The sequence below is a fragment of the Epinephelus lanceolatus genome, chromosome 13 (genome assembly GCF_041903045.1).
Source record: "Epinephelus lanceolatus isolate andai-2023 chromosome 13, ASM4190304v1, whole genome shotgun sequence".
NCBI lineage: Eukaryota > Metazoa > Chordata > Actinopteri > Perciformes > Serranidae > Epinephelus > Epinephelus lanceolatus.
Window position 1 is genome coordinate 35,085,053 of NC_135746.1, and position 27,893 is coordinate 35,112,945.

The 27,893-nt window shown below is 38.9% G+C and overlaps 3 protein-coding genes across 4 annotated transcripts in view; 2 read left to right on the top strand and 1 right to left on the bottom strand.

The window, feature by feature from the left end:
* The window catches only part of slc16a10 (solute carrier family 16 member 10), a 52,461-nt gene extending 41,507 nt beyond the window's left edge, over positions 1–10,954 (top strand). The window contains exons 4-6 of the mRNA XM_033649251.2: positions 1,612–1,755; positions 2,207–2,435; positions 5,696–10,954. Coding sequence (XP_033505142.1) covers positions 1,612–1,755; positions 2,207–2,435; positions 5,696–5,925 — 603 coding nt within the window. The 3' untranslated portion in view covers positions 5,926–10,954. The remainder of the gene's footprint in view (positions 1–1,611; positions 1,756–2,206; positions 2,436–5,695) is intronic.
* Positions 10,955–17,300: 6,346 nt separating this feature from the next.
* On the top strand, positions 17,301–26,644 carry slc60a2b (solute carrier family 60 member 2b). The gene is made up of 4 exons (XM_033649300.2): positions 17,301–17,907; positions 19,556–19,724; positions 20,020–20,136; positions 24,588–26,644. Exons 1-4 carry the CDS (start codon positions 17,626–17,628, stop codon positions 25,892–25,894), a joined length of 1,875 nt encoding a protein of 624 aa, XP_033505191.2. The 5' UTR covers positions 17,301–17,625; the 3' UTR covers positions 25,895–26,644.
* Positions 26,567–27,893, bottom strand: part of rev3l (REV3 like, DNA directed polymerase zeta catalytic subunit) — a 106,706-nt gene continuing 105,379 nt past the window's right edge. For both annotated transcript variants that reach the window (XM_033649298.2, XM_033649297.2), the window contains exon 32: positions 26,567–27,716. In XM_033649298.2, coding sequence (XP_033505189.2) covers positions 27,576–27,716 — 141 coding nt within the window. In that variant the 3' untranslated portion in view covers positions 26,567–27,575. The remainder of the gene's footprint in view (positions 27,717–27,893) is intronic.

Sequence of the window (27,893 nt, forward strand, 5' to 3'; positions counted from 1 at the left end):
AAGTAGCTGGCAGGGCTCCACACAGCAAGCCCTTTTTTTCTCATTGGCTCACAACTTCTGGGCCTCACAGATTGGTGCTTTGGGGTAAGAGGGACGCATGCAGCCAGTAATCTGGAAAAAAGAACATCTGGGCTGCTTTTTTCATAGTCTGAAGTGGAATCTAACATTCAGGGGCAGCAAAAATGGAAGATAAAAGAGGAATGTTGAAATATGGACGGGTTGGATAAGAATTCTGATGAGTAGGCTGTGACAGGGAAGCAACAACAAACTCCCAACTGAAAAATGCTTGATACACTACAGCACTACAGAGCAGTGGAGTCACTAAGTTGGCCCCAACACTGTGAAACACTTTAAATCCTTACATATATACATACATATACAACCAGTTTAATGCAAAAAGAATGCAAAACACTGAATATACCCATGCAAGTGAAGTGTCACGTCATCAGCATGGAAAAAATTGTGATGTAATGTAAAACAGTGTGCCCCTACAGGAAATCATGTCCTGCTTATAAAACTGCTGTTGTGGATGTCATCGTGAACTCACTTGGTAAAAAGCAACATTGTGCTGCCCTCCTTGTAAAGCTCTTCAAGACTTTTGATTCTGTCAATTGCAACATTTTGTTAAATACGTGGCTTTCCACTGGTTTAGCGACTCTGCTTACAGCGGGTTGAAATCATGTTTGAATTTAGACTGTTGATACGGATGGTTTCAAATCAAGTGCCCAGATGACTAATGAAGGTGTCCCTCAAGGATCAATATAAGGTCCCCTGCTATTTGCTCTCGACATTATTATAAACTCTCCAACTGAGCACTGCTTTGTCCATTTTTATGCTGACAATACCATCTTGTACCCTCTGCTCTACCTCAAACCTTCCTGACCTGTGTTAAAGGCCCTGTGATTTGTGACATTGGGATTTCTCAAAAACATGAAGCTTTGATGTTTCTATTGTGATCCATGCTCTCAGTTAGCTAATCAATACAGAACAGCAGTGTAAATACTGTAATTTGGTTAGATAGCACGTTATCCTACAAAACGTATTTTGAACACCTTGCTAAAACACCACAAAATTTTAATTGGATTGTTTTACAGGAACAGAGCTTGTATCTTGAACATTTTGGTGGCATCTTGGCATGCTGAACTGCCAACTTCATAAACACATTGCACTCAACTTCACCACATTCCAGCCGGTGTGGTAATTGGCCAATCACATGTTGCATTGAACCACTGAACGTTCACACTTTAACGTGTGATTTGTTGTAAACAAAACCATACAAATAATCTTTTTTTTTTTTTTATAGATGTAGGTACAAAAAAGATCAAATGCAGGTATCGTTTGACTGAAGAAGTTTTAATGCTACTTCATACTGGGTTCTTTCAGTCGATACCTAAAAGGTTTTAAGTACTGATACCCAGCCCTTGATTTGTGTCTCTTTTGTAAAAGGGATCTCAGTCTCAGTCAGGCTTCTAGAATATATGAAACTGAACTTATCTTAACCCCTGCAGCTGGATTTCCTCTTCTGCATTTTTAACTTTTTTTTCCCCAGGTGTTGCACTGGATTAAAGCCATGAGACAGCTGTGTTCATTTGTTTCTTGAATTGTCCCCAGATGAAGCATGTGGAAGAGCGTTTTGGAGAAGACACCAATAAAGAAGTTCTGCTCATGTGCATCGGCATCACGTCTGGCGTGGGCCGTCTCATCTTCGGCAGGGTGGCAGACTATGTTAATGGAGTCAACAAAGTCTACCTGCAGGTGAGTGCGGGGCCTCAAAGTTCAAAGAAACAGACTTGATGTGGTTGTTACCTCTGTACCTGGTTCAACCAGTATGGCATGACCATGCTTGTGAGGCCTTTTTTTAATATTAAAAAAAGTCATCAAGTCATCAATGTATGCTAATGTTTAAAATCTGTCCAGTTTAAATAAATAGGATTTTCACACTGACATTATTTTACACTGCAAAAAGCGATGATTTAATGTGCTTTCAGTTGGACTCTACTTCATCTGATTACATGAAAAATATATGAAATAGCATTTAGATGATCATATGGAGAACACGTGGTACTGAAATCCAAACTAACTTGAACTTGAAAGGAAACTCTACCCTATCAAGGAAACTTAAGGGAAAAATGACTACATAAAGATTATCAAACCATCAAATGAAGGAGTCAGAATTTGAATACACCCCTCTCTCCTGTCCTTCTAGGTGGCTTCCTTCTTGGTCATCGGCCTCATGTCCATGATGATCCCTCTGTGTAACATCTTCGGAGGGCTGATCGCCGTGTGCCTGCTGATGGGGCTGTTTGACGGCTGCTTCATCTGCATTATGGCCCCTATCGCTTTTGAGCTGGTCGGAGCCAAAGACGTGTCTCAGGCCATCGGCTTCCTGCTGGGCCTGATGTCTGTGCCCATGACTGTGGGGCCCCCCATTGCAGGTAATGCAGGAATAGTCTGTGTTAATACTGTGTTAATGCTCTTGATAAGCCACCGAATATTAGGGGTATATATTACTAGTTTATCAAGATATGATATTATATCAAATCTTTGGACAACGATATTTGTCAATATCTCAAAGTCTGCCGCAATACGATTTTAACTCAGATTTGAACTTTGATCGATATGAGAAGATATCATATCCCCAATTAACACAGTCGGTTACAAAAGAAGCTGCTACTCCTTTCTTTTTGCTTTTGGCCATAGAAACATAAATAATTGTAACCTGTTAAGTGCAGTAAAGTTTACTGTGAACGGACTCAACTAACACGTTTAAAACATGACTTAACAACAAGAACATTTAACAAAAGTATAACATTTGGCTAAATAATAACTGTCAAGGTTTATAGACAAAACAGTTGTAGCTTAACACTTTTACACTGCAGGATTTAACCTAGCAAAATGCATTCCTGCTGCGTTCTATTGACCTCTTAGTTTCTGTCCTGAGATAAAGAAGAATGTCACACTGACTTTCACAGGCCTTTTGCACCACCTAGTGTTTATTTTAGCACCTTATAGTTGCTGAATCTGTTGTTGCAAATCAAAGGCACATACTGTATGCTAACAGTTGGGAAATGCATGACCTCAGTGAATGCAACTAACTGAACCTGCTCTGTGTTGGTTCCCATGATATACATCAGTAACATGACTGTTTATCAGCTCATGTGAGCTTCATATGCAAAGGGCTTGAACCGCCTGATAGACAAGGCATTCATTTTCCTGAGGTGCAGAGATGCAGTATGTGACTTTCCCCGTCAGAAAGGTCAGAGGTCAGATTCAGCCGCAGATTCAGTGTAGCTCCAGGAAACTTAACCAACGTAAATTCTTGCAGACACAGGGCCTGAACTTCCCTCAAGCGAAACAAGTGACTCTTTCTCTCATTAACAAGAGAAACCACGTTACTGAAAGAAATTAAGTTACACTGGAAATAAGCAATATGTCAACCTACATTGTAGTAACTTAATTACTGTTAAATCCATGTTTACATGCAGCAGGTCAGTAATGAACTGTGTTTGCCACAGAAATTCAGTTATATGTTTCTCTTTACTCTCAGCATCAGGGTCTCCTGCTCGACATTATCATCATGACTGTAGTCCAAGAAGCCAAAAATAAGTTAAAGCATACAGACAAGTATTCCTCCAGATAATCCTGTTTATTATTGACCCTCACAGGCTCTGGTAAGGCCACTGTAGCAATTGTGGACCTTGTGCAGCATAATCCAAGTCTTATTTATCCAGTTGTATGTACAGTACAGGCCAAAAGTTTGGACACACCTTCTCATTCAATGCGTTTTCTTTATTTTCATGACTATTTACATTGTAGATTTTCACTGAAGGCATCAAAACTATGAATGAACACATGTGGAGTTATGTACTTAACAAAAAAAGGTGAAATAACTGAAAACATGTTTTATATTCTAGTTTCTTCAAAATAGCCACCCTTTGCTCTGATTACTGCTTTGCACACTCTTGGCATTCTCTCCATGAGCTTCAAGAGGTAGTCACCTGAAATGGTTTCCACTTCACAGGTGTGCCTTATCAGGGTTAATTAGTGGAATTTCTTGCTTTATCAATGGGGTTGGGACCATCAGTTGTGTTGTGCAGAAGTCAGGTTAATACACAGCCGACAGCCCTATTGGACAACTGTTAAAATTCATATTATGGCAAGAACCAATCAGCTAACTAAAGAAAAACGAGTGGCCATCATTACTTTAAGAAATGAAGGTCAGTCAGTCCAGAAAATTGCAAAAACTTTAAATGTGTCCCCAAGTGGAGTCGCAAAAACCATCAAGCGCTACAACGAAACTAGCACACATGAGGACTGACCCAGGAAAGGAAGACCAAGAGTCACCTCTGCTTCTGAGGATAAGTTCATCTGAGTCACCAGCCTCAGAAATCGCAAGTTAACAGCAGCTCAGATCAGAGACCAGATGAATGCCACACAGAGTTCTAGCAGCAGACCCATCTCTAGAACAACTGTTAAGAGGAGACTGCGCCAATCAGGCCTTCATGGTCAAATAGCTGCTAGGAAACCACTGCTAAGGAGAGGCAACAAGCAGAAGAGATTTGTTTGGGCCAAGAAACACAAGGAATGGACATTAGACCAGTGGAAATCTGTGCTTTGGTCTGATGAGTCCAAATTTGAGATCTTTGGTTCCAACCGCCGTGTCTTTGTGAGACGCAGAAAAGGTGAACGGATGGATTCCACATGCCTGGTTCCCACTGTGAAGCATGGAGGAGGAGGTGTGATGGTGTGGGGGTGTTTTGCTGGTGACACTGTTGGGGATTTATTCAAAATTGAAGGCACACTGAACCAGCATGGCTACCACAGCATCCTGCAGCGACATGCCATCCCATCCGGTTTGCGTTTAGTTGGACGATCATTTATTTTTCAACAGGACAATGACCCCAAACACACCTCCAGGCTGTGTAAGGGCTATTTGACCAAGAAGGAGAGTGATGGAGTGCTGCGGCAGATGACCTGGCCTCCACAGTCACCGGACCTGAACCCAATCCAGATGGTTTGGGGTGAGCTGGACCGCAGAGTGAAGGCAAAGGGGCCAACAAGTGCTAAACACCTCTGGGAACTCCTTCAAGACTGTTGGAAAACCATTTCAGGTGACTACCTCTTGAAGCTCATGGAGAGAATGCCGAGAGTGTGCAAAGCAGTAATCAGAGCAAAGGGTGGCTATTTTGAAGAAACTAGAATATAAAACATGTTTTCAGTTATTTCACCTTTTTTTGTTAAGTACATAACTCCACATGTGTTCATTCATAGTTTTGATGCCTTCAGTGAGAATCTACAATGTAAATAGTCATGAAAATAAAGAAAACGCACTGAATGAGAAGGTGTGTCCAAACTTTTGGCCTGTACTGTATGCATGACAATGTTTCTGTGAAAGTGTTAAGGTTTTGCGGAAATGCATGTGTTTTGGAAGTTCTGAGCATACCACTGGATAAATGACGCTTTGATTTTGCTGCACGAGTTGTGTGAGAGTTTATAAACAGATGTTTTGATATAATTTTGGTGTTGTTAAACCTGGTCCCCCTTTACTTTACCTTATTAAGAATTTTCCAAACATTTTTGGATTCTTCGTTCACCAGAGGCATGCAAGAAAAATTAAGTTTTCTTTGTGAATTCAACATAAGAAGAGATAATTGATTGATATAAAATGTCTTCTTCTCCCTGTCCCTGCTCACAGGTTTCCTGAGAGACAGACTGGGTAGCTACGACGTGGCCTTCTACCTGGCAGGCATCCCCCCGATCTTCGGAGGAGCCGTGCTATGTCTGATACCGTGGGTGGAGGCCAGGCGCAAGAGAAGGGAGAAGGAGGAGGCCCTGAACAAAGAGCAGGACGTCACCCAGAAGATGATTGAGCACGAGAAAGCTCAGGAAGACACACGAAGCAAAACAGGGGAGTCTGTCCTCTAAGTGCCTCGCTGAACAGACTGAGAGAGACACACACGGGGTCAGACTGAGACCGCCGAGGACTGAGATACAGTATCTGTGTTTTTAGCCGATTGTAATGACTGCCTTGAGTAGGAGAAAATGCCAAAGTGATGAAACATATCAGATAGTCATAGGTTGAAGTTTAACATGAATGTGATCCTGCAGAACTATGCATTAGATAGTTAGATGAATCTTGCAACACACAAACTTGAGGTTTGAAATTGAAACTGAGAAAACAGCACATGTAATATCAGTCACAAGGGAAAGAATACATGCAATGAATGCAGTGCGAAAGCTGCTGACTTACATCTTTAGCCAGTGTCTTTACCAAAAACACTTTCAGAAGGGAAAGGCGGATTTACACCATTCTTTACAATTAGTTTTCAACAGTACCGTATGGTTTTAGATGTAGAAATATGGCATAAAAAGAACACGTATTGGATTACACAAGACAGCAACCCAGTCATGTGGGGGAACATAACTTGATTTAGCTTCAGTCAGTATCATTGATTAGCATCAGTGCAAAGCAAACTGGTCTGCTAAAGATTTCTCCTTAAACCTGCCATCTTTATCGTCTCCAGTGTCCCATCAGACAGGATCCTCCTGTTAACAACATCTTAAAGCATGCCAAAAATTGTAAACAGGGGTAATCTGTTCATAGTATTTCAAAGAGACATACAAAAGAGTGCTCTGAGAGATTCAGAGGTCATTATTAGTGTCAGCCATGAGACTCTGGGGCTGTAAAGGTGCTTGGACACTTCAAGGGACGCTGCTTGAAGCACAAAGATTTTCCATCCCGTCTGAACCACGGACACACAGCTCTGTCCCCCAGGCTGGATCCAGGAAATCTCATCTTTAATACAACAGACTGCACTCAAGGCTGGATTACCAACTGGGCAAGTCATGGCCCCAGACCCTTGGGGTCCCAAAGGCTCCATGTTCACTATGTTGCAATTAGCTCATGGTAAGTAATTGCACTTTAGTTTGGTATGTATGCACCACTAAATCAGAGTATAATCTGCAGCGATAAGGAATGTAAAGGGACAGTTCACCCCCAAATCAAAAACACATAATTTTCCTCTTACCTGTAGCGCTGTTTATCAATCTATACTTTTGAGATACAAGCTGCTGAGATATCAGTCAGAGATATCTGCCTTCTTTCCAATATAATGGAGCTAGATGGCGCCCGGCTTGCTGTGTTCAAAGCGCCAAAAAAATACATTTGAAACCTCAACAGCAATGTTTCTTTCCAGAAATCATGACCTGGTTACTCAAGATAATCCACAGACCTTGTTGTGAGCAGTTTCATGAAGGAACTATTTTCTGTTTACCCAATTACAGCAGCCAACCATTATCACTGTACAGAAGGAAGAGTGCATCTACTCACGGACCCAGTGATATGTTTGGTGGGTGGATTATCTTGAGGTCTGTGGATTATCTTGAAAAACCAGGTCATGATTTCTGGAAAGAGACATTGCTGTTGAGATTTTCAGATGTATTTTTTGGCACTTTGAGCACCACAAGCTGAGTGCCATCTAATTCCATTATATTGGAGAGAAGGCAGACATCTCTACAGCTGATATCTCCAACACTCTGCAACTCACAGCAAAATAATCTAGACTGATAAACAGCACTACATGTTAGAGGAAAATACATATTTTTGACCAAGGGGTTAACTGTCACTCTAATTTTATATGGAATAACCACAAACTAATGATTCATTATTACTAATTCAGACACAATACAAAGGAATAGGGGAGTTAATCGAGGCCCTGAGGCCCCATGAAGGGTTAATCAAGCCCTGACTGTACTGTGACTGACTCATGTAAAGGGGTTGCTTGTTATAGAACCCTGTGCCTGAGAAACCTCGTCAGTGTTTAACGTTCATATCTTTAAAAGGACGATTTAACATTTTGGGAAATACGCTTATTTGCTTTCTTTCAAACAGTTCATGAGAAATCGATACCACCACCACCACCACCATATCTGTCTATTAAACATATGAAGTTTTCAGCTTAGCTTAGCTTAGCTTAGCTCAGTTTAGCACCAACACTGGAAACAGAGGAACAAAATCAGACTTCCAGCACCTATAAAGCTAGCTTATTATGTTTGATCTCATTTGTATAATCTACAAGACAATGAGGTAAAAAGATCTGTCTTGATGTTATGAGAGGGTTATATGCTGGACTGTTTCTTGATGAGACTTCCTGCAGTCTCGTAAGCGTATTACCCAAAATGTCAAATTATTCCGTCAACAAAACTCTCAGCCAGCACAAGTACACCAGCTTTCAGTTGTGAACCAGAATATTGATTCATAAGGAACATAGTGACATTGTGTTTGTGTTTATATCTATTAATTGACCGTAGTGTTGACATTAGGCAGTATTTCTTTAAAAAAAAAAAAACAACTGTGGTGAGACTTGTTTTTAAAGTTGTTTTTTTCTCTGTAATTTGGTCCAATATTTTCAGCTTACACTTTAATTGTGTGACATAAAGTGACAGTGCTGTGCCTCTGGTTAAAGTGGAAAAAAAAAATCTCATATAAGCTGGTATATGAAAGAAAATGAAGTTTGCCCAGTAGCTGACGCGGTCCAGGTCATAAAACAACCGTGTCAACAGCAGAGCATCTGCTTGGATGGATGACCTCTTAAAAGGACCAAAGAAAAAGAAATACTGGTGCATATGTAGTTCCTCACCACTTTATTAAGAGGCTTTTACACTTTTATCCACAGTATCTTATCATTTTAGAGACTAACTTTCCACTATTTGAAATGGAAGTGAGGACAGGAGTTTGACTTATCATGGACTACGTGACCATTAGTCAGTGAAGTCGTTAATCATTAACTCTGTGCCCAGTTCATTAACCTTCAATAGAAAGGTGCTTGTTTTATGTTTTCATATGGTATTTATTTTTTAAGTTGTCGTGGAGAATGTCATGCTGTAATTGACGGGCATTTGCCTTAAGCCTTGATTTCATTCACTGAAGACCAAAATGTACTGAAATGAAAATGGGTGAAAGTGTGTTAATCCTGTTTGCTTGCCGTCATGTGTCTCCCTAAAGCCTACAGGTAGTGTTAGCGAACCATCTGAACATGTTAGGAAGTCACTCAGCGGTCAGTCACTGTTGACAGTGAGGGATTGCTTTTGGAAAACTCAGAGACCTTTTGGAAATCAGTGCAGCCAACACACAGTGGCACCCCCAAGGAGGGGGCCAGAGGGGGCTATGACCCCTGATACAATTCCCTTTGAAAACAGTTGGAGGCGGACATTACTGTCTTTAAGAGACTGTAGCATGTTCATTTTTAAGCTAGCATGAAGGAAGTGGTATCGTGTGTAACTAGGCAACCCAAGGCATCCATTGGTACCAACCATGTCCGTTAAACATATAAAGCCAGCAGCTTTTCTTGGCTTAGCTTAGCTTAGCTTACTTTAGCATAGTTTAGCTTGGCTTAGCTTTGCCCCTGAACTGGAAACAGGGAAAACAACCATGCTAGTTTTGTCAGAAGGTAACTTCCAGCACCTCTAAATCTAACTAATTAATATGTTTGATCTCATTTGTACAATCTGTCCAAAAAATGGGTGTAAATTATAAATGTAAGGCATCCATTGGCACTTAAGCTTGTTGGGAAAGGGGCTAAATAATGCTCCACATTTAGGCTCCATTTTAGGCTTTTGTTGAGGGAACAACTGGCATGGCCATTTTTAAGGGGTCCCTTGAACCCTCATCTTTTGATATCTAAATGAAAATGGGTTCAATGGGTACCCAAGATTTTCCTCTAGACATGAGAAGGCTTGTTCCCAGTAAATGTTTTGTTCCATACAATCAATGTCCTTCTTCAAATTAAAGCTGTATATGTGTCTTCGTAAGGAAAAGGACAACCAGCCTATATGAAGAACACTGAATTGGCTTACATGTGCAGATACATGACACATTAAAACAGGATTCCTGTGGAACTTTAAATGTTAACTGTAGCCTACTGGTATTAGTCTATGTACATTAGGTAATCAGTAATATTGACAGTCCATATTGACATAGTTTTTAGCTAGCATAGATACTTTAACAGCATAATAGTATTCCTGAAATCCAGTTCTGGCTTTTATTTTTTGTGTGCCACCCAAATATTTTCAGCGCCCCCATCTGCCCATGTCTATATGAAGAATGTCTTGGGTTGCCACTGCCAGCACTGACTTTCTGTGGGTCGATGATGTTTCCCTGTGCAGACCTGTGACACTCTCTACCTCAGATGTTGTAAATGTGCAGAGCTCTCCTGCCGTCCCTGTCGCTCCATCCGAGGCAGTCGGACAGAGCAGTGTTCATGTTTGAGTGTGAGTGGAGAAACGCAAATAAACTACACAGTCTTAGAAAAACGATCTAGCTGTCCAAAGTTTTGCTCTTAAATGCTGCTCAGAACCAGAAATGCCTTTTTTTTAAAGTATGAGAAACAACAGCGTTTACATCTTTTCTCCTCCCTAGATATATATTTTTATTATGATTAAATCACATCTGTTGCCTTTAAATTCAGTCTTTTTTAAATGATGCATGACTGTTTATAGCAGACTTGTTTATTTTTAGACTGGTTTTTTTTTCTGTCATAGTACTACCCAAAAGTTTATTGCATTTTGTTGTGAATTTGCTGTAATTTCTAATCAAACCACTGGCTTTATTCAGTTTATCTGTGTATGTGAATGCATTTTGTTTTTGCAGCAAATACAGATAAAGACAAAGATTCACCTCTGTAAAGCTTTGCTGCAAGAAATGCATTTTTGCTTCTTTCATTTTATTTTAGCATAGTTTTGTTTTAATTTCTGTTCACATATTGACTTTTGTTTTATGCTGATCTCTCATGAGTTACCCAAAATGTTTTCTACCAAAATATTATTCTTCCTGTCTTTCCTTTCTGCCACCAGATGTGTGGTGAACAACAGTATATGCAATGTAATGTTATGTAAACCAATCAGATTTCAGCATTTTTATGTCAGTAAAAAAAAAAAAAAAGCTGTTTACATTTTCTGTGACTTTCTCCTAATTTATGACTATGGCTGGTACAGTGTGTTATTAGTTCACACACAAGCACTAAATAACATCCAATCAACTCCTGTGGTTATCTATGCAAAGCACAGCTAAACATTAACACACTTCAGTGATATTCAGGATATTGCTGTCACCGTGGTGTCAGCGAAGGCCAAGTGCAGTCAAACTGAATCTGATAAACAGATATTTTACAACCTCAAACATGTGAAAAATTTAACTTCCTCCTCCTCATAGTCTCTCACCAATGAATGAACTGCTTCTTTATGATCTCTTGGCTCATGTTTCAGTGATTAACGGACTTTTGTTCCCAGAGCAGGCTTGCTTAGGAATCCTCTCCATGCTGTAAACCCAATTCTCTTTATGCTCAGTCATGGTCGCCCATACTTCTAAAGGAAGCTGGATTTGTAAGCAGTCTGACAGGAAGAACTGCCCAAGGGGCTTAACTGAGGGAACAAATATTCTCAATGAATATGGCGGCCGGGGAGGTAAAGAATGCCCCACACGTGGATAACCAAGGGTCCTTGAAGGGGGCCTCTAAAAGGATGCCACCAAAATATTAAGTTTTCATATTGTTTATTACATTACATCCATATGAATAAGAGCTCTTTATATTGCCCATTTCCTTCAATACTCATGATAGTAGTAGTAAATCAAGTCTAACAGCACAAACCAAAATTGCTGGGACACAAAAATCCCAATTTTCATCTGGAATAAACAAATAAAACACAACTTTATGTCCACAAAATTACTTTTCTATTAATATTCTACATTTCAGAGGGAAATGTGGTACTTTCTATTCATATACTTCTATCAGACATTAAGTGTTATGAGCTACAACAGATTTTATCTTATTTCTTATATCATTATACATAAAATATATGATGATTGTTTTTACTATGTTGCTCCATCTTAACATGCATATGCATGAATGCACCAATTCCAGTGATATAATCATAATAATCCCCTATAATGTGGCAGTGACAGGGCTCATTCTCCATAGTGAGTACATAACTAAAATCATAAATGTAGTACTTAATGTATAATAGTAGAGTATTTTTACTTTATAATATTATTATTAGCAAGCACGTAATTGTATACCTTTATTAAGTATCACATATTTAATATTAACATGCAGCCTACCAATTTATGTTAAATACTTGTTCCACAACATGGCCTCATATCTTCATGATATGAAGATTTTTATGAGCTACAAACGTGATGGCGTACAGTCTCACTGACATCTGTGGTTGCCTTGCCTCCACCTCCCTACATCAGGATATGGTATAAAATTCCTGTGCTATATTGTTTTCCCGACACAAGAGGACGCTGTTTCTTCTCAATGCTGACCTGGTGGCTAACACTTCCTGTAGCCCGTGAACGCGTCAGCTGAATCAGAGAAGAAAACAACAGGACGAGGTCTTACTCTGATCGAATTACAAGATACTAAAAACATTATCTACCATCTGAACTGGCTGTCTGTGTGATGTGTAAACCTGTGTGGTCTGTAGCCTCTTGTTGTAAATAATGTTCCGTTAAAGACCTGAAATGACTGATATATACTGATGCATGGTTAGGATAATACTGAATATGGTGAGTGATATTTTATGTCATTAGACAGGTAGAATTATACATGAATATACTGTGGTTCTCTTGGGGAAACTGTAGACAGAGAAACTAGACATTTTTATGGCTTGCTATATCACAACATTTTATGAGACTTTTTATGGAATATTGTACAATGATATGTTTCATAAATTGTTATGACATGCTATACGATGATTTTTTTAATGGAATTCTATACTTGGACCTTTTTTTTACTGATATTTGTATGGTATACTATGAAATTTCATAGCATACTGTACTATGAGTGTGCTATGACTTTTTTATGGGATACAAAACTATGACTTTTCTAATGTTATTTAAATGGCATACTACAATATTATTTTTATGGCATACCATGATAAAATATGTTTAAAGCATGAATACGATGATATTTCTATGGCCAACGATATAACGATTGTTTTTTTGTTGTTGTTTTTGCTATACTATATAATGACTTATATGGCATGCTGTACTATGATTTTTTTATGGCATACTATACTATGAGATTTTTATGACATACTATACTATGACTTTTTTATGACATACTATACTATGACTTTTTTATGAAATACCATACTATGAGATTTTTATGACATACTATACTATGACTTTTTTATGAAATACTATACTATGAGATTTTTATGACATACTATACTATGACTTTTTTATGACATACTATACTATGACTTTTTTATGAAATACCATACTATGAGATTTTTATGACATACTATACTATGACTTTTTTATGAAATACTATACTATGAGATTTTTATGACATACTATACTATGACTTTTTTATGACATACTATACTATGACTTTTTTATGAAATACCATACTATGAGATTTTTATGACATACTATACTATGACTTTTTTATGAAATACCATACTATGAGATTTTTATGACATACTATATTATGACCTTTTTATGACATACTATATTGTGGCCTTTTTATGACATGCTATACTATGACTTTTTTATGACATACTATACTGTGAGATTTTTATGGCATACTATACTATGACTTTTTTATGACATACTATATTATGACTTTTTTATGACATACTATACTATGACTTTTTTATGACATACTATATTATGACTTTTTTATGACATACTATACTATGAGATTTTTATGACATACAATACTATGACTTTTTTATGACATACTATACTATGACTTTTTTATGACATACTATACTATGACTTTTTTATGGCATACTATACTATGACTCTTTTATGACATACTATACTATGATATTTTTATGACATACTATACTATGATATTTTTATAACATACTATACTGTGAGATTTTTATGACATACTATACTATGACTTTTTTATGGCATACTATACTATGACTCTTTTATGACATATTATACTATGAGATTTTTATGACATACTATACTATGAGATTTTTATGACATACTATACTATGACTTTTTATGACATACTATACTATGATATTTTTATGACATACTATACTGTGAGATTTTTATGACATACTATACTATGACTTTTTTATGACATACTATACTATGAGATTTTTATGACATACCATACTATGACTTTTTTATGACATACTATACTATGAGATTTTTATGGCAGACTATACTATGACTTTTTTATGACATATTATACTATGACTTTTTTATGACATACTATACTATGATATTTTTATGACATACTATACTATGACCTTTTTATGGCAGACTATACTATGAGATTTTTATGACATACTATACTATGACTTTTTATGACATACTATACTATGATATTTTTATAACATACTATACTGTGAGATTTTTATGACATACTATACTATGACCTTTTTATGACATACTATACTATGAGATTTTTATGACATACCATACTATGACTTTTTTATGACATACTATACTATGAGATTTTTATGACATACAATACTATGACTTTTTTATGGCATACTATACTATGACTTTTTTATGACATACTATACTATGACTCTTTTATGGCATACTATACTATGACTCTTTTATGACATATTATACTATGAGATTTTTATGACATACTATACTATGAGATTTTTATGACATACTATACTATGACTTTTTATGACATACTATACTATGATATTTTTATAACATACTATACTGTGAGATTTTTATGACATACTATACTATGACTTTTTTATGGCATACTATACTATGACTCTTTTATGACATATTATACTATGAGATTTTTATGACATACTATACTATGAGATTTTTATGACATACTATACTATGACTTTTTATGACATACTATACTATGAGATTTTTATGGCATACTATACTATGACTTTTTTATGACATATTATACTATGATATTTTTATGACATACTATACTATGAGATTTTTATGACATACTATACTATGACTTTTTTATGGCATACTATACTTTGATATTTTTATGACATACTATACTATGACTTTTTATGACATACTATACTATGACTTTTTTATGGCATACTATACTATGACTTTTTTATGACATACTATACTATGAGATTTTTATGACATACTATACTATGACCTTTTTATGGCAGACTATACTATGATATTTTTATGACATACTATACTATGAGATTTTTATGACATACTATACTATGAGATTTTTATGGCATACTATACTATGACTTTTTTATGACATACTATACTATGAGATTTTTATGGCATACTATACTATGACATTTTTATGACATACTATACTATGAGATTTTTATGACATACTATACTATGACCTTTTTATGGCAGACTATACTATGACTTTTTTGTGGCATACTATACTATGACTTTTTTATGACATACTATACTATGACTTTTTATGACATACTATACTATGGGATTTTTATGACATACTATACTATGAGATTTTTATGACATACTATACTATGAGATTTTTATGGCATACTATATATGACTTTTTTATGACATACTATACTATGAGATTTTTATGACATACTATACTATGACCTTTTTATGGCAGACTATACTATGACTTTTTATGGCATACTATACTATGACTTTTTTATGACATACTATACTATGAGATTTTTATGACATACTATACTATGACTTTTTTATGACATACTATACTATGGGATTTTTATGACATGCTATACTATGATATTTTTATGACATACTATACTATGAGATTTTTATGACATACTATACTATGACTTTTTTATGACATACTATACTATGATATTTTTATAACATACTATACTGTGAGATTTTTATGACATACTATACTATAACTTTTTTATGACATACTATACTATGAGATTTTTATGACATACTATACTATGACTTTTTTATGGCATACTATACTATGACTTTTTTATGACATACTATACTATGATATTTTTATGACATACTATACTATGACTTTTTTATGACATACTATACTATGACTTTTTTATGGCATACTATACTTTGATATTTTTATGACATACTATACTATGAGATTTTTATGACATACTATAGTATGAGATTTTTATGACATACTATACTATGACCTTTTTATGGCAGACTATACTATGACTTTTTTATGACATACTATACTATGACTTTTTTATGAAATACCATACTATGAGATTTTTATGACATACTATATTATGACCTTTTTATGACATACTATATTGTGGCCTTTTTATGACATGCTATACTATGACCTTTTTATGGCAGACTATACTATGATATTTTTATGACATACTATACTATGACTTTTTTATGACATACTATACTATGACTTTTTTATGGCATACTATACTTTGATATTTTTATGACATACTATACTATGAGATTTTTATGACATACTATAGTATGAGATTTTTATGACATACTATACTATGACCTTTTTATGGCAGACTATACTATGACTTTTTTATGACATACTATACTATGATATTTTTATGACATACTATACTATGACTTTTTTATGGCATACTATACTTTGATATTTTTATGACATACTATACTATGAGATTTTTATGACATACTATAGTATGAGATTTTTATGACATACTATACTATGACCTTTTTATGGCAGACTATACTATGACTTTTTTATGACATACTATACTATGAGATTTTTATGACATACTATACTATGAGATTTTTATGACATACTATACTATGACTTTTTTATGACATACTATACTATGAGATTTTTATGACATACTATACTATGACTTTTTATGACATAATACACTAGGACATTTTTTATGATATATTATACTATGATTTTTTCATGACATACTATTCTATGATATTTTTATGACATACTATACTATGACCTTTTTTTATGACATACTATACTATGACCTTTTTTTATGATATATTATTCTATGCTATTTGTATGGCATACTATACTATGACCTTTTTTATGAAATACTATTCTATGACCTTTTTCATGACATAACATGCTATGATATTTTTATGACATACTATACTAGGACCTTTTTTATGAAATACTATTCTATGACCTTTTTCATGACATAACATGCTATGATATTTTTATGACATACTATAGTATGACTTTTTTATGACACAATATACTATGATATATTTATGGCATACAATACCATGACATTTCCATGGCATTTGACATTTGTCAAGTGTTTTTTGCAATCGAGGAACTCGTCATGCGGAAGTAGGCGTGGTTACACCTAAAGTAGGTTGGAAAAACGCTTCTGAAGGTGCGTCACTGCTACACTGAGTGAGCCTCTGAGTCATTAGACGATCTTTGCAAACATCCAGCAGCCATACATTAGCCGCTGGCATATGGAGGGATCCCGCGGCTGCGGCAGTGGTACCCACTGTCATCCTCTGAACCGTGCAGCCGTCTCAGAGATGACTGACTTCATTTAAAGGAATCAGCCTGGAAAAACCTACAAATAGGAAGCGCAAAACCGCAAGAAGCTAATCAGACCGCTATCAGGTGTTTATCGCTGTTTACTCGCCCTTAAACGGCGCTCTGACAGCGCAACATCACCACCAGCAGTCGCAGTCATAAACTGACAGGTATGTCTTCGTCCGCCGCGCGAGACACCGTCGTTAAAAAGAAGCACGTTCGCTTCGCCAGCATGGAGGACGACGACGACAACGACGACCAGGAGGAGGACACTCTGTTTGACAAGCGGAAGGACACGGGTAGAGGGCTGAAGAGTGCGCTGAAGGCGGTCAGGAGGACGGCGAAACCGGTCTGCCACGACCGGGTGGAAGTGGTCGGCGGAAGGAGGAGCGGATATGGAGCCTGCGGGCGCTGGATGGTCACCCTCGCGCTCTGTGCATCTTTCCTGGGCTTGGTACAGTATGGAGGGAATGAGGGAACATTAGCTTAAACCTGTGTGATAATATACAGAAATGTTCTGTTAAATATATCTGTGAGTTTCCCCTGGCCTTTCACTAGAGTGTGTTTAGGTCATGGGTGTATTATTAAATCATATCCAGTTCTAATACAGCCACGGTTTAGATATTAATATTGCAACTAGGGGTGGGAATCACCGAAGGCCCCACCATATGGTATTATCACGATACATACGTCACGATAATACATTATTGCGATTTAAAACTTGTTGTTAATATGTATTGCTATTTATTATCTTTTTAAACTGCAAATTATGTCCTCAAAAGGAAACTTTTTCAACATCTGTATTATCTAATATGATAAAGGTTATAGTCTGTTCGTCTCAAGTCAGCCATTTTATTACAGAAAATGTGTCTAGTAAACTGAAGCAATTGATTATACTAATCTAGTAGGCTACAATAAGTTTAATTTGTATTTGTAATATTAGTAATTTATACAATAAAAATGTATTATTGTAGCCCATGTAACAATACGATATTGCCTCACAAAAATATCGGGATACAATGCTGTTCAATGCACCAATGCATCCCTAATGGCAGCCAGATAGCTAACTTTAGCTATCTACTCAGCCAAAGTTATTCTAATTAATGCTATCAGGTAGCATAGCCAACACCTGTTAAAGGAATCAGTTTATAACCCGAGTAAATGAAGATGTACACAGTAAATGACAAGTTATCGTCAGACATTCTTTATTGGCATAACCAGCGTCTGCAACCCTTCCTTATTTTATTGTACACCACAATTAGGAGCGTCAAGTTAGTTCTCATGACCCATGTGGATCACCTGCATCCACTGTTTCACTCGTTGATACAAAGGCACAGTAAAAAAAAAAGACATAAATGCAAAAACTGCTCAGTGAAACATGTATGAATGACCTGAGCTTACTATTCCCTGAGAGACAAGCTATCAGTCAGCAAAATGCCAGTTGTAATGTGCAGGAAGTGCATGCCAGAGTATCCTGCACAGACAGGATTTACATAGTTGCAAAACGTGTTCGTCAACCACTTTATCAGATTACTGAAATCCATCAGCATACACCTGAGTGTCTCTATTTACTCCTGTAACGTTTATCTCCTCCATTTACACAAGGAAAAGTAAAACACACAATGGCTTTGTTATTTCAGCAACACCCCGGTTCACTTTTAACTCAGTTGTGAACCTGGAAACAAAGAAGCTGGCTTATAAGTGTGGTCTTTAGGGAAACAATAGGATAGTTGTTAGAGAAACAGTTCCACCTTAAAACACATTATCATAGATATGGAAATCTGTCACTGTAGTTCTTCTTCTGCGTACGTAGTCAAAGGTGATAACAGTGGAGTTTAATAGACATTTCCAGCAGTTTAAAACATTAATATCAAAGCTTTTTTTTGTGTATACAAGAAGACATCCATCAAAGAAGCGGCAGGGTTTTAAACATCTCTCTCAACAGTTGCTTGAATTGACCTGAATGCACTGCACCCAGAGGTCATGTTGCGTATAGCATGCATTTTAATATGTGAAATCATTTCCAGGGGTAGATCTGTTTTTATCACATGCAGTAACTTTATTTACTCGCTGTAACTCCTGCTGATCTCTTGTTTTTCCAGGGGATGAGTATCTCTGTTCTTGGCCCCACGTTCGAGGACCTGGCTGTGAATGTGAATAAGAACATCAGCAACATTTCTTACATCTTTGTCGGCCGCTCTGCGGGCTACATCGGCGGATCCCTCTTAGGAGGCATTCTCTTCGACTGCATGAACCCGCATCTCCTGCTAGGTAACCTTCGTCCACATGTAGCTGTTGTAGGTGTTGCACTGTAGCTGCAAGTAGGTCCCACTTTAAAACTTTACCAACTCAGTTTTGTGACAAAGATGGCTGTGGTTGGGCGGGGTAATCAAAGGGATCTGTCTCTTATTGTCAGTCCCCCAACACGGTGGTGTGTGTCTTGTAACTTGTGATAACTGCCCTTTTTTCTGGACATCCACTTGGTTTACATCACAGTTTATTTTTGACTCGTTAAACATGCTCTTCCAAGATGACAGATTTTCTCTCTAATTATCTTGCCCTCCAGGGTTTTCTATGCTGGTCACATCAGTTGGAATGTGTGCTATCCCTTTCTGTACGCACGCTCTGCTCCTCACTGGGCTCATGTCCAGCATTGGGATGTCTATGGGTATTCTGGATACAGGTAAGACAACACTTAAAAAGAAACTTTGATATTTTTTAATCTGGATCCTATTTTCCCATGTTTTTTTCTCTCCAACTGACTAATATGAACAACAATTTCTGAAATTGGACCAGTACTGAGCAACAGTGCTCCAGTCGGCAGTGGCAAAACAGGCTGCAATGTAATCACTCAGGGCAATTATGCACAGTCAATTTACGCCCACAAAAAGTGCTTGTTTTTGTTTTTGACAGGCTCAGATTATTATTATAAGTGTCTGTCAACATTATGAATGGGATCCCTACAGTGATAGACCTCTTTGTTGTTTCTTTAAAAGTATTTTTCTTATTTTATTAAAATGGACTCTGGTAGGTTTGGTGATAGGAATTTCAGGGGCTGTGTTTTGGTTAAACAAAAAGGTCTATCTCTGTAGGGATACTAGCAATCTGATCCTGCTGTCAGTGGCAAAAAACAAGCATTTTTAGTGGACCTGCATTGACAGTGCATAATTGCCCAGAGTGTTTACATCGCAGCCTTTTCCCACAATACTGGACCAGTTTCAAAATTTGTAGTCCCCATTAGTCATCTAGACACAAAAAAATGAAAATAGGGTCCAGGTTGGAAAATACAGAAGGTACCTTTAAAACATGAGGTTGATTAAGTTTTGATTTTGCTTTGAAAACATATAACTAGTGGTACAGAATTAGACTATTTAATAAAGATGTATGTATGGAGTCACACAGGTATCAAAGGCATTAATAATGTATTCCCTTAATCCACTTAAAGATCCTCACACACACAATACATCCTCACAGGCTTTTGTTTTGACGTTTGGCTGACTGGTTTTAATCAAAGTAATCTAAACTTTCCTGTTAGCTTTGCTGAACTAGTCAGGGCTGGACATCTTGCTGCTGTATGATTTTCAATAGAACATTTTCACAGACATTTTGACTTGTCATAGCAGGAAAACCACTGGTATCGCTGATAACATTCTCGCTCACTGTCATGGCTTACTGTGACACTTGATAAAACTGAGCCATTGTTAATGTTTCGAGTCCAAATATCTGCAGTGAAGAAGGTATATTAAAGGATATGGAGTTTGGTGACGTCAGCAAACTTTCCTGTAACGAGGTCTAATTAGTCAGAAGGAATGAAAACATGTGCAGCCCTGCAGGGCCTTAAATTAGCGCTCTCAAATTACTGAGAGGCCGTTTACACGTACACGGTGATTTTGATAAATGGAGACATCTTCCTTCGTTTGTGCCCTTCGTTTACACGCAAACGGAGATTTCTCCTCTGAAAACGAGTCTTTCTAAAAACTCCGGCCAGAGTGGAGATTTTGGAAAACTCCGGTTGCGCGTTTGCATGTAAACTGAGATAAACGCAGATAAACGGAGTTATAGGCAGCCCACGTCACAGTATGCGCCGGAACTTGCGCCTGTGTAAAAAGTGCGACCTATGTTGCTATGGTGACAGTGGATACATGGAAGGCTTGAGCTTCTCGTTACACTGCCACCTACAGGTTTGGCATGCTCTTGTGTATATATACACGGGTAAGTGTAAACGAAGATCTTTTTGAAAACGGAGACGGTGAAATGTCCGTTTATGAAAATAGCCGGCGACGTGTAAACGGCCTCTGAGGGAGTGACTCAAGTCATTTGTGGCTATAATTCAGAGGCCGTTTACACGTTGCCTATAACTCCGTTTATCTGCGTTTATCTCAGTTTACATGCAAACGCGCAACCGGAGTTTTCCAAAATCTCCACTCTGGCCGGAGTTTTTAGAAAGACTCGTTTTCAGAGGAGAAATCTCCGTTTGCGTGTAAACGAAGGGCACAAACGAAGGAAGATGTCTCCGTTTATCAAAATCACCATGTACGTGTAAACGGCCTCTTAGTTTAATAGTGTGAAGTCACTGTAGCAGTAGGAGCTGATCCAGCAGGTTATTGTGGTCGGTCTGGTTATGTAGGGAGGAGCAGCAGGCTAGCACCTCGTACTTAAGCTCATTCACCTTTGACTTATACAGGAAAGGCAGAGATGTAAATGATATCACTAATGGTGGCAGCATTCTGTGTAGGAGTTCCCTGCTAATATGCATACTGCCTCACTGACATGGCGTACTGGAACACAGCCATCGTTAATGTTATTAATAACACCTGTGCATTTACTTCTGTGGCAGTCCTAAATGCCTGCTGTTGAAAGGGTCTGTGACTATATTGATATATATTTTTGTCTTTATTTGGCTGGCTGGTAGAGGGCAGGACCTACCAAGGATTAACTCAGAGCCCAGGTGTGTTAATAGCTGATGCTTTACAGCTTTGGTGGGACATTTGTTTAGCTGCTGTTGGCCTGAGCTGAGGAGCCTGCATTGATTATCTGCTTTCTGTCTTCTCTACACTGTTGAGAATTAAAACAACCATTTTACCTCCAGATTGTTTTGAACCCAGATTAATTCAGTCTTTTTGGCCACTTGGGGGCAGCACAGTATACTGTAAACTCAACTCTATCATATCATTACTTTCTAAAGTTGGTGAAGTTGGTACCTGATGACTGTAAGTCCGATATGCATTACTTTTAGCTCTTTTGGTCTCCATCAACTTCCTAGGGAAAAAAGGCCTCTTTAGCTGCTAAATGTTCCACAATGTTCACTAGCTAGTCTCTGTGTCGGTCTGCTGTTTAGTAGGTAATGTACAGGTGGTCTATCAGAGCTTTTTCGCTGAATACAGCTGCTGCTGCTGGAAATGAGGTTGATGGGACTTACTGATTTGTTACTACAAGTGTCACACCCTTTAAATTACAGTTATTTAACTCATTAATATAAAATGTTGATCAGAGCAGCTTCAACAACTAACCATTTAAAGGGACAGTTCACTCCAAATACAAAAACACATATTTTTCCTCTTACCTGTAGTGCTGTTAATCAGTCTAGATTGTTTTGGTGTGAGTTGCACAGTGCTGGAGATATCAGCCATAGAGATGTCTGCCTCCTCTCCAGAATAATGGAACTAGATGGCACTCAGCTTGTGGTGTACTGAAAAAAGTGCTTAAAAAAAAACATCTGATAAAACTCAACAGCAATGTCTCTTTCCATAAATCATGACCCGGTTATTCAAGATAATCCACAGACCTTGTTGTGAGCAGTTTCATGGAGGAACTATTTTCTTTGTACCAATCTACACCCACGCTGAAGGAAGCGTGCATCTACTCATTGACGAGAGGTTCGTGCTGCTGACAGAGCGAGATGCAAACATTAATGGCATCTTCATCAGCTGAATTTTAAGGTTAGCTAGCTGAGTGGTGCTAGGTGAGCTAGCAGTAGATGCATGCTTCCTTATGCACAGTGATACAGGTGGTGGGTGTAGCTTGGTAGAAAGAAAATAGTCCCAACATGAAGCTGCTCACAACAAGGTCTGTGGATTATCTTGAGTAACCAAGTCATGACTTCTGGAAAGAGACATTGCTGTTGAGTTTTTCACATTTATTTTTTTGGTGCTTTAAGCACCACAAGCTGAGTGCCATCTAGTTCCATTATATTGGAGAGAAGACAGATGATATCTCAAACACGCATCAACTTACACCAAAATAATCTAGACTAATAAACAGTACTAGGGAAACTGAATCCATTCTCACCTCAAACATTTCATCCTGGTACAACTCTCTCAGCACCAAACACAAAACAAAACTCTCCCACATATCTAATCAGGCCAACCAAATAATGAGCTCATGCCAAACTCCTCTATCTGAACTGTATAACCATTCAGTGATCAGGAAAGCCATCCTGATCTTCCTCTGTAATAGCCACCCTGAACAATCTAAAATAGACACTGTACTTCAACCAAGTTTGTAAATGAGTCGTGTGTATTGTTGCGCCTTGTCGAAAGAGTTTTTCTGTCACTGTTGGGACAAAGTTTATGCATTAATCTATCAATAAGACGAAAGAGATGTAGCTGATTTTGGGGTGAACTGTCCCTTTAACTCGAGGCACAGCGTTTAGGCTAGCCACCTGCTGAGACTCTGTTAACACTAACTGCCAACTTGAAGTAAGCTTAAAATAACGCAGTGCCAGCTAACATCCTCTCCTGGGTTCAATATAGTTTGTATTAGATTTGAGACTTTGACAGAGATTTATGGCTGTAATTAGGGTTTTCTAACACTACACATTGTGTTGTCTTTGCTGCTCCTCAAACACATTTTATGAGATAACAAGTTGTGTCCACATTATTACTTTGAGGGCTTTGCTTATTAATTTATGTGCACATTGTTAAAAACTTGACCTCTGATACCTGCAGAGCTTTGTGTTTTTATACTGTAGTGAATACCTGAAGAAGTTTTCCTTAGTGGATGTTTTGCACAGTGTGTGTTCATCAAAGTATGAGAAAGAAAAAGCACTTTACATGAGTAAATGTGATGTCACTGCAGGACACCATGTTGATGATGGTTTATGCTTTATTAATGTTTTTTTCCTCTATTCGTCAGGTGGTAACGTCCTCATCCTGAACACATGGGGCGAGCAGGCGGGCCCTCACATGCAGGCTCTGCACTTCAGCTTCGCGGCCGGGGCCTTTGTGTCTCCCATCATAGCCAAGCTGCTGTTTGGGACTGACGTCATCAACAGCACATCGACCAACTCTTCACTTCCTGTCACCGCAGAGCTTGTCCCCAAAGCCCCCGACACTCACACGTTCATCCGCTACATCCACAGCAGGAGCAGCACCCTCAAATCCATGTGGGCCTACATCGTCATCGGCTCCTTCGTCTTTCTCATCTCCTTCCTCTTCTTCATCCTCTACTCCCGCAGGGGCTCTTCGCGTGACAAAGCCCGCACGTCGTTGGGAAAGCCCCTGGTGGCCAAACATCACATAGCTCTCACTGTCCTGCTCTTCTTCTTCTTTTTTGCCTACGTAGGTGCGGAGGTAGCATACGGCTCCTTCATCTTCACCTTCGCCAAGGACTACGCCCACATGCCTCAGTCCCAGTCAGCCGGGCTGAACTCGTTGTTTTGGGGGACGTTTGCGGCGTGCAGGGGGCTGGCCATCTTCTTTGCGGCGTGCGTGTACCCGGGCACCATGATCCTGCTCAGCCTGGTGGGCTCCACGGTGTCCTCTCTGCTTCTCTGCCTCTTCAGCAAGGAGAGAGTGGCTCTGTGGCTTTGCACCGGTCTGTACGGCGCCTCCATGGCCACCACCTTCCCCAGCGGCATCTCCTGGGTGGAGCAGTACACCACAGTGACAGCCCACATGGCAGCAACCTTCGTTGTGGGGGCGGCACTGGGCGAGATGGTGCTTCCCGCTCTTGTAGGCTTCCTGCTGGGGAAGTTCCACGACCAGCCTCTGCTCATGTACCTGTCGCTCATCACTGCCACCTTCACCTCCATCCTCTTCCCGGTCATGTACAAGCTGGCCTCGGCCCCCAGCAGCCAGAGCAGGAAACCCCGCATCAGGGGCCGGCCTGATGCTGACGACAGCGAGTACCGTCAGGCGCTGCTGGACTCAGGAGCGAACGACGAGGAGGAGGAAGAGGAGGAGCAAGACAACGAGGCTGATCAGTGGAACGACGCAGACTTTGAGGTGATTGAAATGGACGACACGGCAAGTCTCATCAGCTCACCCAGCAAGGCCTCCTCTCCTCCTGACGTCACTGGTCTGACAGGGAGCTCTGCTGCCTCTAACCACCTGGTGACAGAGTCCACAGGTGGAGCTTCTTTCTCAGACACCATCTCCCTTGCAGGAGACTCCCCTAGACGCAAACTGCTGCTCTCTCTGGACAGAGAGAAGAGAGACTGAACCCTCCGCCTGTGACTCCTAAGTGCTGTTTATATCTCACTGAACACTAGAAGAGCCATGCCTTCACACGTCTGTGCTCATTTGTCGTCCAGAAGCTTAAAAACTCAAGATATTTATGAACAGCTGATTTACTGTGCAGTGAATGCAACACTACTGACTGAAACCTGTGCAGCTTATAAACTATCCATAGTGTGGTGACTCAGAGACTCAGACTTTGGGGTTTTGCACAGTCATCAGTGTCTTTGGAAGCTTTTGGACCTCGCCTGGATGATGAAGGGTACCGCCATGCCTCAAACGGTTTTAAATAGTACATCATTGGTCCCTGGGCAGGTAGGATTCAGTGCCTTGCTCGAGGACACATGAGCAGAGTAGATGAGACGAACCAGGGACGGTCACACTCTTCATCAGGCCGCCCTGCTGCCAAAAACATGTTTAAAAAACGTCCATTAATTTTGCACTATTGCAGTGACTTTATCAACGGCAGGAAATGTGTGATGATAAGTTGTACGAGTTGAATGAAGTTTTTGTTGCACTTTTGTAAAGAGATTTGATTTGTTGTTTCTGTCATGTACTGTGACGTGTCGTGGCTCGTGGATCTCTCAATCATGCGTGTTGTCACTGTGATTCATTTGAATCTTTCTTTTTTTAAAACAGAATCATCGACAGAAGGCATTTTAATACATTGACTTTTTATTATATCAATCTCAAACCTCCACCCACAGCAATGTCCATTAAAAAGAAACAAAAAAAAAACACCTCCTTCATTATTATTTTATACATTTATACAAATACACAGATCCTGTGTACGGCTGGATGCGGAATTGAAGATTGGATCTTGACGTGGTTTGATGACAGAGTTTGGTTTTTTTTTTGCACAGTACACAAAACCATATATGCACAAGGAAACAATAGACTCTTCATGACATAAATTATCAAAATACAGTATTGCAACAGTCCCAGATTTTTAGAAAAACTGAAAAGAGTTTCCAGTTGCCGCACTCTGTAGAGTGTGAAGTGTCAAATCTGTCAAAATGAACATCGATACAATCAAGGTTAAAAGAAACACGAAAAATGGCATCCTTTAACAGAATGCATAAAAACAGATTTGATTGCATTCATGGCCGGAGCTTTAGTTTTTTTTTTTAATGCTAATGCACAGTGAGATTATAGATGGAGCTATACAGGAACTATTTACACGACGACTGCAGCGGATTATAAAAATGAAGAAAAGTCAATTAGTGGTTTGAATGTAGTTTGTCTTGAGTTTTTGGAAGGAGCTCCTTAAAAACCGATGACTTCAAACTGCTACAGCGCATACGTGATACAACAACTCATCCTTGATTGGACTGCTCTCAGTTCCATGACAGGCAGTCTGTCGCTGTGTCGCCAAAGACACCAGCTTCACTCGGCCCATAGCAGCTAATGGAGATGGCAGCAAACAAGCATGAGGACACACACGAGCCCCACAGGAGGCTCCAACCAGACAGTCTGCACACGCAGAGAAATACTTGGAGAACGAAGAACAGTTACAAGACAGGATGAAAACCCAACGGGGTTCAATCGAAGCACCATTTAAACTATTACAACTGAGTGGACAATCAAACACTGAGATGGGGGTGGGGGTTGAGGGGTAGCGATTAGCACCAAATCAGCGGGCGAGCTCCTTGGTTTCGGGAGCCAATCAGAACTGCTCCAGCAGCTGTCGGAGGTAGGGGGCCTTGGAGAGCTGTCTGTTGACCCGGGACAGCTTGTAGAGGACGGGACAGTCCAGAGACACGCAGGGCACCTGCCGCTCTGCACAGCCGCTACAGTTCCTACAGATCTGGACACAAACACACACACATACACTCTTGAGGCAATTCTTTTTTAAATTTAGACTGTAGAAAGGCTGTAAGATATGAAAGGTATTTGATTATCTCTGACCTTACCTGCCCTGCCAGCTCAGAGTCAGAGCACAGTTGTAGCAGTGCTTTATCTATGACTATAAAAACAACCCGTG